Source organism: Salvelinus namaycush, unplaced genomic scaffold (assembly GCF_016432855.1).
Source record: "Salvelinus namaycush isolate Seneca unplaced genomic scaffold, SaNama_1.0 Scaffold14, whole genome shotgun sequence".
NCBI classification, from domain to species: Eukaryota; Metazoa; Chordata; class Actinopteri; order Salmoniformes; family Salmonidae; genus Salvelinus; species Salvelinus namaycush.
This window is the reverse complement of record NW_024058119.1, coordinates 287,387-304,047: the sequence shown is the minus strand read 5'-3', so window position 1 is coordinate 304,047 and position 16,661 is coordinate 287,387. Positions and strand designations below refer to the sequence as shown.

Sequence of the window (16,661 nt, the reverse complement as noted above, 5' to 3'; positions counted from 1 at the left end):
CAATTGCACACTCCCTCAAAACTTGAGACATCTGTGGCATTGTGTTGTGATAAAACTGCACATTTTAGAGTGGCCTTTTATTGTCCCCAGCACAAGGTGCACCTGTGTAATGATCATGCTGTTCAGTCAGCTTCTTGATATGCCACACCTGTCAGGTGGATGAATTATCTTGGCAAAGAATAAATGTTAACCAACAGGGATGTAAAAAATTCTGCAATCTTTTTTTTTAGCTCATGAAACATCCAACACTTTACATGTTGCAATTATATTTTTGTTTATTGTAGTAACTATCAGTTTTAGGAAAAATATTTCAACTTATTTTTTACTTTACTCAATATATGACTTCAGCGATAGTCAACATGTTGAAAACCTGTGAATGTCTAAATAAGAAATTGGGCCATTTAAACAGCAGGTGTCGAACACTTTAGACAACGGGGAGAATTTTTTGATGTGCTTTGTGTCTTCGACGTAAAAACAAGTTTTAGACTTCCACACAAAATTACTTCTTTACTTATTTTATGTTTAACCTGTTGAGGATAGAGGGCGCTATTTACACTTTGGGGAAAAGTCGTGCCCAATTTAAACGGCCTCGTACTCTATTCTTGCTCGTACAATATGCATATTATTATTACTATTGGATAGAAAACACTCAAGTTTCTAAAACCGTTTGAATTATATCTGTGAGTAAAACAGAACTCATTTTGCAGCAAACTTCCTGTCAGAAAGTGAAAAATCTCAAATCGAGGCTCTGTTCTAGGGCTTGCCTATAAATGTGCTTGATATATATTAGTATACATGCACTTCATACGCCTTCCACTAGATGTCAACAGGCAGTGAGAGAAGAAATGGAGTGTATAACTTGATCTGAGGTCGAATAAAAGCTCTTGGCATGACGTGACACCAGTTTCCTGTTTTCTGGAGCGCGCGAGAAGGGACCTGGTATTGCCTTCTGAAAAGCTGTCGTTATAGACGACTAATATCTCCGGCTTTGATTTTATTTGATAAATGTGACAATATCATCGTAAAGTATGTTTTTTCAATATAGTTTTATTAGATTATTGAAATTTTTTCGGGACGTTAGGCGTGTTGCTTTGTCTGCGTTTGTTCACGAAGGAGAGCTTCGCGCCACTTTGCTAGCTTTCCGTGCTAATTGACTGCAGAAGAGGACATTCTAAAACCAAACAACGATTGTTCCCGACAAAGGACCCATTGTACAACATTCTGATGGAAGATCATCAAAAGTAGGACCCATTTTATGATGCTATTTCATATATCTGTCGTACATGTGTACTATTAGTTTGCGCCCAGATTTTGGGCACTCTCTCGCCATAACGTAAGCTGGATGTCGTAATGAAGTTATTTTTAGAATTCTAACACGGCGATTGCATTAAGAACTAGTGTATCTATAATTTCCTATACAACATGTATTTTTTAGTAACGTTTATGAATAGTTATTTGGTCAGAATAGGTGAGTGTCCTAAAAATATCCGGACTTTCTGGGAAAAAGATGCTACGTTAGCACAATGTATAACCACTGATTTCAGCTCTAAATATGCACATTTTCGAACAAAACATAAGTGTATGTATAACCTGATGTTATAGGACTGTCATCTGATGAAGCTTGTCGAGGTTAGTCAAAAATTATATATCTTTTGCTGGTTTGTTACGATCGCTAGCTTTTGCTGCTGGTAAATGTCTTGTGTTTCTGGCTATTGTGGTAAGCTAATATAATGCTATATTGTGTTTTCGCTGTAAAACACTTAAAGAATCGGAAATATTGGCTGGATTCACAAGATGTTTGTCTTTAATTTGCTGTACACCATGTATTTTTCATAAATGTTTTATGATGAGTATTTAGGTATTTCAATTTGGTCTCTGAAAAATGTCTGTGCTTTTATATTTGTATTTGGTGGTGAGCTAACATAAATATACGTGGTGTTTTCGCTGTAAAACATTTTAAAAATCGGACATGTTGGCTGGATTCACAAGATGTTTATCTTTCATTAGCTGTATTGGACTTGTTAATGTGTGAAAGTTAAATATTAAAAAAATATATTTTTTGAATTTCGCGCTCTGCCTTTTCAGTGGAATGTGGGAGGAGTGGCGCTAGAGGAACCCCTGTCCTAGACAGGTTAAGGAAGTGTGTAGGTCGCATTCTGTATCATACAGCTATGAAAGTTATATATTTAGAACAGCTATGAAAGTTATATATTTAGAACCACCTGCTCAATTGGAATCCAGCGACGTCTGTGTCCTAGAACTGTTTAGTTTTTTGTGTTCGGACTGGTAAAACAGGATGAGTAAAATAAGTAATGTAAACATATCAGTAATTACCAGGAAGCTCTACATTTATTTTAAAATCACACTAAGATTGTTAAAACTGGCCTCAGGTTATTGAGGGATCTGATTAGGATTTGCCCTCATAGCAAGGTTGATTTATCATGTGGAGGTTTCATTCAGGTCTCTATTTTTTAAAAACACACTGTCTTTGGCAGGAGAAAGACCAGACTCAGAGGAACCAGAGCCAGGGATGTCCAAACCAGCAAGACGACACCAGTGCTCCCACTGTGGAAAGGGATGGAACCGATTATGGGACCTGAAACAACACAAGAGAATACACACAGGGGAGAAGCCTTACCACTGCTCCCAGTGTGGAAAGCGGTTTAACCAGAAAGGTCATCTGAATGAACATGAGAGAATACACAGAGGGGAGAAGCCTTACCACTGCTCCCAGTGTGGAAAGTGTTTTAAACAGCCAGGGGAGCTGAAACGGCATGAGAGAATACACACAGGGGAGAAGCCTTACCACTGCTCCCAGTGTGGAAAGAGTTTTAACGATTTAGGGAACCTGAATCGACACGAGAGAATACACACAGGGGAGAAGGCTTACCACGAGAGAATACACACAGGGGAGAAGGCTTACTACTGCTCCCAGTGTGGAAAGGGTTTTGACGAGCCGGGGGAGCTGAAATGTCATGAGAGAATACACACAGGGGACTTGCTGTCTTATATTGTTGACTGATAATGATTACCTGTTTTTACCATATGAACTTGAATTGTACAAAGTATACTAAAACATATATTTGTATGTTTTTATTAGAAAACATGAATTGAATATGGAGTTTGAATATAGAGTAGGTCAGATTCCTTCTGTTTTAAATGGTCCTTTTTTAAACTCTGACACTGTGTGTGTGTTTATCTGTGTGTCATTCCTCCAGCACTGCAGATAATCAAGTGATATTTGGATGTGATGCATTTGTTCCGTTGTTTACATTTGCAATGTTGGCCCACTGATGATTTAATGAAATGAAAATGTTCACAGACTCTGTAATGCAAAATGTTAATTGTATGTGTCCACATATCTGAGTATGTGACTTGTGGTGGATGAATCAGAATTAGTTGGGTAACATAGATAATTAAGATCTCTTATCTGCATAATATGCTGATGTGATATACTTGTTATTAGAATGTATCCCTTCGGACTCTGGTGATGGCAGTTGCACTTCTTCCCTCAGCTGGGGCTCAGTCACCTGGGTCCCAGAGAGGGCAGAGGTCAGGCTTGTCTTTCACATGTCCCTGGTGCTATGCAGAATATCAGGAAGGGAAGAGGACAGGAGGGAACATTGTCTTCATATGTGAATGTATCTGTTAAACTATGTGAAGGGATGGTGTGATTAATGGGGAACCACTTACTGGTTTCCACAATGTCTGTGCGCAAGTCACTCCCTCCTTTGGCATTGGGGGGAGGTGTATGGCAGTGTCTGGAACCATTGTATGTCCTCTCTGATGTTGCACTTATCCTGGGATAGTGTATGACCTAGAGGCTCACTCCCCTCAGTGAGCGTGTCCAGGAGTGGGGTCAAGAAGGGGTTTTACTTGAGATGGGGGTATCTAGAGTTGACAATTGAGTTATGCCATTGGATGAGTTGGTGTTTTTGTGCTATGAAGTACCAGGAATGAGAATAGAACCTCGTCTTAGGGACCAAACTGAATGATAAATTATAGAGAATGCTATCTGGCTACGGGATACTCCTTTCTCATTATAAAATCTCACTTTGTAAACTGTTCCTAATATCTGTGGTTTATGTCGACTAGGGGGTGGATCTTTGCTATAAAAGATCTCAGTAGCCATTGTGTTGCCACTCTCAACGGTTCATTAGAAATAGTGAATTGTTGAAAGTCATTGCAAAGATCTTATTATTAAAGATGTAGTTTAAGTATAACTCTGATTGGTGTGTGAAGTTTTTAAGTATAACTGATTAGTGTGTGAAGTTTGTCTCTCATTTGGTAATACAGAAATTAACCACCACAGACTAACCTTGTGAAACTGACCTATTATAATCTCCTGTTCCTGGGAGTATCATCCTGTGTTGCAAACCAGCTGAACCTGCGTCCTTGTATGAATAAAGTCCCTCCCAGGAACAGGAAACTATAAAGATATGTGCTCATCACCCAATGCTTCAGGAATTCAAACTGTCTACACTGCGCTGTGTAACTGTTATTCTCTCTGAGCTCAGAAATAAAGAATCTTGGTTTGACTTGGACTCCAGCAGATCCTTATTTTATAATATCCACCACAACTCTCCCACAGATTGCTGTTTATCATTGTCTCAATGAAGAGTTCTTTGTTTTACTTTCCTGGGGTCAAACTGTTGCGTGAAATAGAAAATGTCCTCTTGTCCCGTGCACTGTAGTCAGCAGCTCACATATACAGTGATGGTAGGCTACATACACAATGAGATTATTATGGATGAGAGCAATATTATTTGTCAAATGGCAACCAAGCATCAATCATCATGTCACCAGAATAAGACCATCCAAATGTATTGGAAAGGAGCATCAAGCTCATCACATGCAGTTTCACCACCCTGTGAAGTTCATTACTTATTTCATCTGTAGCCTAATAAACTACATGGTTTCCCAAGTCGTAGAGGGAGGACCACACAACATATCATCACTTGACTCCAAGTTAACTAAGATGTGATGTTTATTATATACATATTTGCTCATAAAGGAGTTTCCACCTCCATTTCTCACTTATACATTTTTACTGACACAAAAAGACCCCACCATGTCAAACGAACTAACATCTGTCTGCATTTATAAAAGTGTACAGGCATATCCTGTTTCCATCAGCCCCGTCATTACTTTAGAAATGGTTGGATCAATATCCACCTTCATGATATGGATGAAGCCTGATTTGGAATGTCTGAGTAGTTCTGATGTCATAATACACTCCTGTGATAATCAAGTGATATTTGGAATGTCTGAGTAGTTCTATCTGATGTCATAATACACCCCTCTGATAATCAAGTGATATTTAGAATGTCTGAGTAGTTCTTGCTGGCTTCATAGTTTACTCCTCTGATAATCAAGTGATATTTACATGTGATACATTTGCTCCATTGTTTCCATTTGACGTCAGGAAGAGAATGGGCTGATCGTGGTGGTACTATTCTATAGGTAAGGCTGTCCAATATGAATGTTCACACAATAGGTTTGATCGGTAGCCAGTTAGCTAGCTGCTACGTCTTTGTCCACACAGCAGCTAGCTATCAACAAAGTAAAAATGCCCTCCAGGACTGGTGGTGGCAGCAGTGTACTACAACCACTGTTTACCGGAGCTTCCTGAGGGGGAAAAAATTTGGCTGTATTTTGCTTGATTAACCATCCAAAATGTTATGTGAGTAAAGTCATACCTTATAAAAAAAACTCACAACAGGTGTGATGGAAACAGGTTCTCAGAAGACTGAGGTGGGTTTTCCTCAAACTTTTTACCTGGGCTTTGCTCCTTTCATATTTATTTTGATCCTGACAAACTCCCCAGTCCCTGCTGGTGACAAGCATACCCATAACATGATGCTGCCACCACAATGCTTATTGTGTGGTTAATGTGTGGTCTATCTCCAGGTCATCAGACTGATAAATAGTCACCTCTAGCCAGCCTCCGCACAGTATCCTGCCCTGAACTTTAGTCACTGTTACACTGCCGTCTACCACCCAGTACTCCACCCTGTATTCTAGTCAAGGCTCATCCTATATAACTACTACTGTACACACCTTTTCTATTCATATACAGTCCATAATGTCTATGCACACCATCATATACATTGTAAACTAACTGTATATATATTTATATTCCAGACTCTGACATTGCTCGTTCTACTATTTCTATATTTCTTCATCCTTGAAATAAATTGTGGGGATTTGCATGTATTGATTTGTATTGTTAGATATTACAGCACTGTTTCAATACAACAGGGATGACATCAGAGAAATATGTGTATGAGACCAATAACATTTGATTTGATCTGGTCAGAGGTGTGCAGACAACAGATGGTGTTTATGGTGCAGAGGACTGTGGACTCAGTGGAGGACATCCCAGCCACTTGGCAGTGTTGACACTGTTACTTCCTACCTGACTGGTAGTAGGACTTCACTGCTACTTCCTATCTGACTGGTAATAGGACTTCACTGCTACTTCCTATCTGACTGGTAATAGGACTTCACTGCTACTTCCTATCTGACTGGTAATAGGACTTCACTGCTACTTCCTATCTGACTGGTAATAGGACTTCACTGCTACTTCCTATCTGACTGGTAATAGGACTTCGCTGCTACTTCCTACCTGACTGAAGGCTGTAGGAATGAAGATATACGATAGCATAACTTCCTGTAGGCAGTGTAGCAGAACTTCCTGTAGGCAGTGTAGCATAGCTTCCTTTAGGCAGTGTAGCATAACTTCCTGTGGGCAGTGTAGCAGAACTTCCTGTAGGCAGTGTAGCATAACTTTCTGTAGGCAGTGTAGCAGAACTTCCTGTGAAAGTAGTGAAATGAATGACATTGAATGAAAAGGTGTGGCATTTACTTCTGTGTATGTCCAATGTATATTGTGTGATCAAAATCTACTATAGAAATGATAGTTTTCTTAGTTGATCATACTTCAATCAACTTTCCCAGCATGAACAGCAGCCTCAGAACAATTTCGTATTTATAATGACAGCATGGCAAAATGCCTCCTATGGGGCAGTAAACACAGATCTGGTTACTTTGAAATTCTGCCCCTGAACAAGGCAGTTAACTTCTCTTGGGTAGGGGGAAGCATTCGGAATTTTGGATGAAAAGCATGCCCAAATTAAACTGCCAGCTACTCATCCCCAGAAGATATGCATATTATTAGTAGATTTGGATAGAAAAAAACTCTGAAGTTTCTAAAACTGTTTGAATCATGTCTGTGAGTATAACAGAACTTATTTAGCAGGTGAAACCCTGAGGACAAACCATTCAGATTTATTTTTTTGAGGTCACTGTCTTTTCAATGAGGTTTCATTGGGACACCAGATTTCTAAGGGACCTTCTTGCAGTTCATACCGCTTCCACTTCATGTCAACAGTCTTTAGAAATTGGTTGAGGTTATTCCTTTGTGTAATGAAGAAGTACGGCCATCTTGAAGGAGGGTCACTCGAAGTGTCCTGTTTGTTAGAAGCGCGTGACCAGAAAGCTAGCTACAGTTGGTTTTAATCCTGTATTGAACACAGATCATCCCGTCTTCAATTTTATCGATTATTTACATTAAAAAATACCAAAAGGTGTATTACAAAAGTAGTTTGACATTTTTTGCCAAAGTTTACAGGTAACCTTTGAGATATTTTGTAGTCACGTTTCACAAATTGGAACCGGTGTTTTTCTGGATCAAACGCGCCAAATAAATGGACATTTTGGATATATATATCGATGGAATTAATCGAAAAAAAGGACAATTTGTGATGTTTATGGGACATATTGGAGTGCCAACAACAGAAGCTCGTCAAAGGTAACATGAATTATATTTTTATTTCTGCGTTTTGTGTCGCGCCTGCAGGGTTGAATTATGCTTCTCTTTCTTTGTTTACAATGGTGCTATCCTCAGATAATAGCATTGTTTGCTTTCGCCGAAAAGCCTATTTGAATTCTGACATGTTGGCTGGATTCACAACCAGTGTAGCTTTAATTTGGTATCTTTCATGTGTGATTTAATGATAGTTAGATTTTTATAGTAATTCATTTGAATTTGGCACTCTGCATTTTCTCTGGCTTTGGCCAAGTGAGACAGTAGAGTCCCGCCTAAACTCAGATTTTTGGATATAAATATGAACTTTACCGAACAAAACATACATGTATTGTGTAACATGAAGTCCTAGGAGTGTCATCTGATGAAGATCATCAAAGGTTAGTGATTAAAACCTCTTAGAACTACCCCCCCCCCTTCTTTCAATTTCCACCTGAAGACATACCCAAATCTAACTGTCTCTAGCTCAGGCCCAGGAGCAAGGATATGCATATTCTTGGTACCATTTGAAAGAAAACACTCTGAAGTTTGTGTAAATGTGAATTGAATGTAGGAGAATATAACACAATAGATCTGGTTTAGATAATACAATGAAAAAACAATACGTTTTTTCTTTTTAATTGTTGTATCATCATCTTTAAAATGAACAAGATAAAACAAACATTTAGATATGAATATGGGGACAATTTCAGTGGAAAACATAAGGCAACAGTACTTGTGCAAAGTTTCAGATTGATCATTTCCAAAATGAGTGTGCTACATGACATTTATCATGAAGCCACCCAGGTGTCCCACACATGTAGCCCAAATGTACCCAAGTGGCCAAATTGGTGAAGGTATACATTTTGAAACAAATAACTATATACAAAATACCAAAATGGTATTCTAACACCACCCCCCACAAAAAAAATTGAGGGGAAAAATATATATTTACAAAATAACATGGGTAACTATTTACACACTTTCAATATTTGGAAGACCCTCAGTCCTCTATCAAATCAAATCTATTTACATAGCCCTTCCTACATCAGCTAATATCTCAATGTGCTGTACAGAAACCCGGCCTAAAACCCCAAACAGCAAGCAATGCAGGTGTAGAAGCACGGTGGCTAGGAAAAACTCCCTAGAAAGGCAAAACCTAGGAAGAAACCTAGAGAGGAACCAGGCTATGAGGGGTGGCCAGTCCTCTTCTGGCTGTGCCGGGTGGAGATCACAGTGGTTGTAGAGGGTGCAACAGGACAGCACCTCAAGAGTAAAAATGAACAGTTTAGGGTTCCATAGCCGCAGGCAGAACAGTTGAAACTGGAACAGCAGCAAGGCCGGGTGGACTGGGGACAGCAAGGAGTCATCATGCCAGGGGGTCCTGACGCATGGTCCTGGGGCTCAGGTCCTCAGAGAAAGGAGAGAAAGAGAGAGCATACTAAAATTCACACAGGACACCGGATAAGACAGGAAAAGTACTCCAGATATAACAAACTGACCCTAGCCCCCCGACACAAACTACTGCAGCATAAATACTGGAGGCAGAGACAGGAGGGGGTCATGAGACACTGTGGCCCCATCCGATGAGACCCCCGGACAGGGCCAAACAGGAAGGATATAACCCCACCCACTTTGCCAAAGCTCTACACAATATTCTGCTGCTGATGCCAGATGCCATAGCAGTCTCTTTCTGATGTAAAGCAGAGGGTCACCGAGCATGTGGCGCAGGTGATGGGGGACTTCATCTTGCAAACAACACAGCAACGCCTCCACGCTGTGCCCTTTTGGCCCTTAGGCACATCCATGCCTGCACAAATATATCTGGGCAGATGAACACTTGTGGCAGGAGCAGAAGGGACAGGGTGTGGTGCAGTGGTGCTGTAGCCAGCAAGCTCCTTGATGAGCTGCTCTCTGAAGGCTTTCTGTGAGAGGAAGGGCTTTCCACAGCTCTTAGCCATTTCCTTGTGTAGGATGAATGCATTCACCACAGCAATGTCGACGAAATGATAGAAGGTCTTGTACCATTTCATTGTCTTATGCAGAACATTGTAATAGCCTATCAGCGCATCTGATAGGTCCACACCTCCCATGCTCTTGTTGTAGTCCTTTACTGCAGTTGGAATGGGGACATTTTTGGTGGTCCATACCCCGGCACCATCCTTGACACGTCTGACCACATGATCCCCACTGAAGGACTTGTGGATTGTTGTGCACATCACCACCTCTCTGGTATCCATCCACTTTACAAAAAGCAGGCCATCTTCACGGATCCATCGCATGGTCCCCCGCTCAGCCCGCTCAGGCATGTCGTTCACCTTCGTCTTCGGAAAGCCCACCCTGTTGGTACGAATGGTGCCACAAGCCCACACTTCCCGCTTCCTAAGGTCTGCAAACAGGGTAGGGCTTGTGTAGAAGTTATCCACAAACAGTTTGTAGCCCTTCCCTAGCAGTTGAAAATCCAATAACTCCATTACAGAGTCATAGCCAAGTCCCTTACCGGTAGCAAAACTGTTCTTCCCCTCATAGACAAAAAAATTGCATGTGTAGGCACACACAGAATCAGCCAACACAAACAGCTTGTAACCCCACTTGGTTGGTTTGTTTCGCATGTATTGTTTGAGGCCAATTCTGGCCTTTGAGGCTACCATCCTCTCATCGATTGACACGTTCTGGGCTGGCTGAAAGTACGTCTTGCAGGCCTCAACAATGCTGGAGTAGAGAGGTTTTATTTTGCACAGTCTATCAAACGTTGCTGTGCCTCTCTTCTTGTCATTCGCTTCATCAACCTTTGGGTCACTGATATGAAGCGCCTGTGAAAGAACCAGAAACCTTTTGCAGGACATAACAGTCATGGGGAAAGGCAGCTGGTAGAGTGATGACGTTTTCCAGTAGTCCGTCAGGCTTTTCAGCTTCACCATCCCCATGTAGATGACCAGTGAAAGGTAGCAGAAAAAGTCTGACATGGATATGGGCTTCCATGCTACCTTTTTGCCTGACTGCTTCTTCTTCCCATACTTATTCGTGTTAGACATGAGCGAATCTACAACGGATTGTGTGAAAAACAACTGAAAAAGCTGAAGGGGGCTGTAAGTTGTGGTCGAGTTCACCTGAGGTCCTGGCTTCCTTTTCGGCCGAAAAGTTGGTTGGGGTGGCTCCACATCATCTTCTAGGACAGTGTGCCAACGCCCTTCTGTCCCTTAGTTAGCAGGTGACACACTTCCCCTCTTCCGCTTCTTTGTCGGTGCCTTCACACCTGTAGATGGCCCAGAGACAGCAGGGGTCCAGCTGGATGAACAAGTTGGCGCTGGGGGCTCCCAGTCGGAATCAGTGCCACTGTGAATGAAAATGTTCAGTTAGAATAGTTTCACATATGAGCCCTGTATCAACAGGTATAATAAACATATATAAAGAGTACAGGGAACATAAAGTGCTGTTCCATTTCACTTTGGCCATTTTGTGGGCCTGCCTCAAATAGGCCATTTCATGTGGGGGTGGGGTGTAGCAACAGACACACGCGCCTCGGCCATGCTCCCTCTAACCTCTAACCGTAATATATAGCCTAATTAGAGAAAGCATGCTGGCTCTGTTGAGATGTATGGGTTTGCTGTTACATTCTACTCCATTCCATTTATATATATATATATATATATACACACACACAAACATAGGCTATGGGTCGTTCACATACATACAAATGTATCCTCACTCACAATGAATAGCCAACATGTAATTTACACATTTCATTACCTTTTTATTGCAAATAAAATGTAAAAACAAATAAAATAATATTTTATATTATTAATTTCAAACAACGGCATTAGCGTGACAAGAACTTACCAGTCCAAAACAATGTCCTCCCCATTCAAAAAATAGGCCTCAGTTTCAGAATCATAGGAGTGATCGCTAATGGAGTCTTCCTCAAAAAACAGTTCTGTATCACTTTCACGATCAATTTCCTCTAAACTGTTGTCTACATTCGTATATCTAGTCTTAGATTTAGCTTTCCCGGACTTATTCGCCATGATGTTGGATAAATAAACAGCTGAAGATGCAAGTTGCCGAAATACTGCTGTGCGTAATAACTTTCCTTCCTTCCAGTTCTAAACACAAAGGTAAAAGACACTTGTTACGCCTGCGTTTCATGTATGGGCTGGTCTTCAAACAAAGAACCATTTGATAGTGCCATTTACCTCTGTTCATTGGCTATCTACCCAGCTAGATTTCAAGACGATGAGTTGTCATTGGGTTAAAATTCAGTCAATCAACGAGACAGTGGTCCTATAATTGGTGCACAATGAGCTCGTTACTCGTTGTCTTCCAATCGTTTTTTTCGGCTCAATACGTCCCACGAAATGACCCATCAAGTTTGGTTGTGTTACAAAACAAACAGTTGATTGCAAGGAAACCAAACATGACTGGATAACGTCAGGTTTAGTCGGTGTATTTAGGTCGGATGTTTCGTCGAAAATTTAATGAAATGAAATTCAACGACATAAGCGTTCACAAAATGTTTCGTGTTAGGCTATAAAAAATGGATTTAACTGAACAAAAGACCATTCAGTGTGTAACAATGAGCCTTGGGATTGCAAACAGAGCAAAATCTTCAAAGGTAAACGATTTATTTCAACGCAATCTGTGATAATGTTACGCTAGTGCTGGTTGAAAAAGTAGTTTGTTATGGAGCGCTGAGCTCAGATAATCGCATCCTATTCTTTCGCAGTAAATCCTTTTTTAAATCTGACAACGCAGTTGGATTAGCAGGATTCTAGGCTTTTGAAGCATGTGAGACACTTGTATTTTCAGGAATGTTTAACCTTTTCTCAATATAGGGGGTGCTGTTTCAACATTAGCATTTATCGTCTCCAAATTAAACTGCCTCATACTCAATTCTTGCTCGTACAATATGCATATTATAGTTATTATTGGATAGAAAACACTCTAGTTTCTATAGCCGTTTGAATTATGTCTCTGAGTGAAACAGAACTCATTCTACAGCACTTTTCCTGATATGGAGTCAGATTTCAGAAATTTTGGCCTCTGGTCCCAGGTCAGTTTTAAAGTCCCTGTAAATCCTATGAGGATACAAACACTGCCCATGCCTTCCTCTAGATGTCAGTAAGAGGTGACAATTTGAATGGAGTCGATTGCGCAATCAGGGCCAGTATAAAATAGAAAAGACCGGATGTACCGGTCTTTTCCTGCTGCGTCTTGCGCGCGATGGACTTCGGACTTGCTCGCTTTCCAAGCGTTGGTTTAGCCACTTATATATCGCCTGTCATGTTTTTACTCGTTATAGGTGTTAAAAACATCATAAGGTAGTTAATTTAAACCGTTTTATAGCAATTTATATCCGTTTAGTGCGATTTTGAGGCATTGCTTTGTGATGCATATTGAAGCACCGGGCACGTTTCGGGGTCCCGGTCGAACGTTAGTGGTCATTTCGACGGACAAGAGGACAGCTTTCGACCAAAAGAAGATTAGACCCAAGAAAGGATACATTGCCCAAGATACTGATGGAAGAACAGCTCACAGTAAGAACTATTTATGATGATAAATCGTTGTTCTGTCGAAAAATGTTATACGCGTATTCCGCCATTTTGTTTGGTATAGCTTCGCTTGGCGAACCCTGTATTGCACAGTAAGGATCATTTTAGAAATGTTATTCAGCGATTGCATTAAGAACTAATTTGTCTTTCGATTGCTGTCCACCCTATATTTTTTAGTCAAGTTTACGATTAGTTATTCATTACGCCAGATCACTGTCCAAAATGGCCCCCGACATTTTCAGGCTAGTTTTGCTAATATTGTCATGTTATAACCACGGTTTTTTGTGGCTAAATATGCACATTTTCGAACAAACTGTATATGTATGTTGTAAAATGATGTTACAGGAGTGTCATCGGAAGAATTCTGAGAAGGTTAGTGAAAAAATTAATACATTTTGGCGATGATTACGTTATCCCTCTCTTTGGCTTGTATCAATGCTCGGGTAACGTTTGCACATGTGGTATGCTAATATAACGATTTATTGTGTTTTCGCTGTAAAACGCTTAGAAAATCTGAAATATTGTCTGAATTCACAAGAACTGTGTCTTTCCATTGCTATGCTTTGTCTATTTTTATGAAATGTTTTATGATGAGTAAGTTGGTAATACACGTTGCTCTCTGTAGTAATTCTAGTCGCTTTGGGGAGATTTGTGATGGTGGCTGCAATGGCAAACTATGATTTATACCTGAAATATGCACATTTTTCTAACAAAACCTATGCTATACAATAAATATGTTATCAGACTGTCACCTGATGAGGTTTTTTCTTGGTTAGTGGCTATTTATTTCTTTATTTGGTCGAATTGGTGATAGCTAGTGATGGAGTGGAAAAATAGTGGATTAAAGAAAATGGTGTCTTTTGCTAACGTGGTTAGCTAATAGATTTACATATTGTGTCTTCCCTGTAAAACATTTTAAAAATCAGAAATGGTGGCTAGATTCACAAGAAGTGTATCTTTCATCTGGTGTCTTGGACTTGTGATTTAATGATATTTAGATGCTACAATTTACTTGTGACGCTATGCTAGCTATGCTAGTCAGTGGGGGGTGGTGGGGGGTGCTCCCGGATCCGGGTTTCTGAGGCAGTAAAAGTTAATATGACTATTTGTGGCGATCACCGTATGTTGTCTATTTTCAAACCCGGATCCGGGATCGGTAGTTAAGAGAAGTTCATTTTACCTCTATTTCTGCTTTTTGTTACTCCTCTCTTTGGCTGGAAAAATGGCTGTATTTTTCTGTGACTTGGCTCTAACCTAACATAATCGTTTGGTGTGATTTCGTCGTAAAACCTTTTTGAAATCGGACACTTCAGCTGGATTTACAACAGGTGTATCTTTAAAATGGTGTGAAACACTTGTATGTTTGAGGAATTTAAATTATGGGATTTCTGTTTTGAATTTGGCGCCCGGCAGTTTCACTGGCTGTTGACGAGGTGGGACGCTACCGTCCCACATACCCTAGTGAGGTTAACAAGAAATTTGTGGAGTGGTTGAAAAACAAGTTATAATGACTCCAACCTAAGTGTATGTAAACTTCGACTGTGTGTATATATATATATATATATATATAATATCAAATGAATATGCGACCATTTAAACAACTGCATTAGCATGAGAAGCAAAAACCTATTTTACTTACTGATCTAAAAGTGGATCTTTTCCTTCCAAAAACATTTCTTCCGCGCTGGAATCATAACTGTGGTCACTCACAGAGTCCTCATCCATTCCTTCTGTGTCACTCTCCTGGTCAATTTCTGCAATAATATCATCAAAATGTTTATACTTGGACTGAGATTTAGCTTTTCCACTCTTAGTAGCCATGTTTAACTTTTTCAGATTTGAGAAGTTTGTAGAAGAGAAGGAACTGCTGTGAAACGTAAACTACAGTGCGTCCTGTTTCCTTTCACCAGAGAATGAACTCTGTTGCGCACAGCTCTAGCATGATGGCTGTTTGTCCTACAAACGGCATTCACATACTGCTGGAAAGCCCAGCTCATTGGCTATCTAGCTAGGTTTCAAAACGATAGGTGGTCATTGGACCAAGACCCTTCATGGGCTAATTCAGGTGTTGTATAGCCAATACATCATGTAGAATGATGAAACAAGTTTGGTTGCCTTCTAGAGTGTCTGAAGATTGCACAGAAACCGAACTTGACCATGTTAAACAATGTTAGATTTCTAACAAAATTAGATTTCATAAAATTGTTTTGTTGCAAGTTCAGTCGGAATTCATGCAGAATGCTGTTTACAACATGGATGGTGTGAGGATATATAATACCATTCATGAGTTCGGAGTCACTTAGAAATGTCCTTGTTTTTGAAAGAAAACCTATTTTTTTGTCCATTTAAAATAACATCAAATTGATCATAAACACAGTGTAGACATTGTTAATGTTGTAAATGACTATTGTAGCTGGAAATGGCTGATTATCTACATAGGCGTACAGAGGCCCATTATCAGCAACCATCACTCCTGTGTTCCAATGGCACGTTGTGTTACCTAATCCAAGTGTATAATTTTAAAAGGCTAATTGATCCATTTTGAGCCTGTAATCAAACCCACAAATGCTGATGCTCCAGACACTCAACTGGTCTAAAGAAGGCCAGTTTTATTGCTTCTTTAAATCAGCATAACAGTTTTCAGCGGTGCTAACATAATTGCAAAAGGGTTTTCTAATGATCAATTAGCCTTTTAAAATTATAAACTTGTATTAGGTAACACAAAGTGCCATTGGAACACAGGAGTGATGGTTGCTGATAATGGGCCTCTGTACGCCTATGTAGATATTCCATAAAACAATCTGCCATTTCCAGCTACAACAGTCATTTACAACATGAACAATGTTTACACTGTATTTCTGATCAATTTGATGTTATTTTATTGGACTTTTTTTAAACATTTTCTTTCAAAAACAAGGACATTTCTAATTGACCCCAAACTTTACAACGGTAGTGTATATATAGATATACACATTTAAAATTTGCACCAATTGATTGGTCGAAAGAACAGGTGACTAAGTCAAACAAGATGTTTATTAGTCTGTGACAGCCCTACTAGTAAAAGATACCAGTCCATCTTCATGTCAACTAACAGAACTCTGCTGGTTGTCCTGGTAACAGATACCAGTGGGCAGATCTATTGTATTTGTTCAAACTACACTACAGCACTTACTTTGATGTGTCAAATCTGATCCTTTCTTCTCTTCTCTTCCTCTCACAGTTCCACTCAGCCCAGTTGTTTTCCTGCAGTCCACCAGCTGCACAGACAACCTCTTCATACCCAGCAGTGAGCCGCTACCGGGAGA

The 16,661-nt window shown here is 40.0% G+C and overlaps 1 protein-coding gene across 1 annotated transcript; it reads right to left on the bottom strand.

Moving 5' to 3' along the window:
• Nucleotides 1-9,453: 9,453 nt before the first annotated feature.
• LOC120036619 (piggyBac transposable element-derived protein 4-like) lies at nt 9,454-15,042 on the bottom strand. Its single transcript, XM_038983001.1, has 4 exons — nt 14,996-15,042; nt 10,180-11,143; nt 9,894-10,050; nt 9,454-9,617 (listed from the first exon to the last, which is right to left on the bottom strand). Exons 2-4 carry the CDS (start codon nt 10,840-10,842, stop codon nt 9,454-9,456), a joined length of 984 nt encoding a protein of 327 aa, XP_038838929.1. The 5' UTR covers nt 10,843-11,143; nt 14,996-15,042.
• Between the last annotated feature and the right edge of the window lie 1,619 nt (nt 15,043-16,661).

Bases quoted from the DNA above. Each gene is read 5' to 3' on its own strand.
- LOC120036619 (XM_038983001.1), bottom strand. From the start codon at position 10,842: ATGTCTAACACGAATAAGTATGGGAAGAAGAAGCAGTCAGGCAAAAAG. The intron at 10,051-10,179 runs GTGTGGGCTTGT...CTTTTTGTAAAG, and splicing joins CAGACCTTAGGAAGCGGGAA to TGGATGGATACCAGAGAGGT. The intron at 9,618-9,893 runs GTGTGGACCTAT...ATATTTGTGCAG, and splicing joins CTACAACAAGAGCATGGGAG to GCATGGATGTGCCTAAGGGC.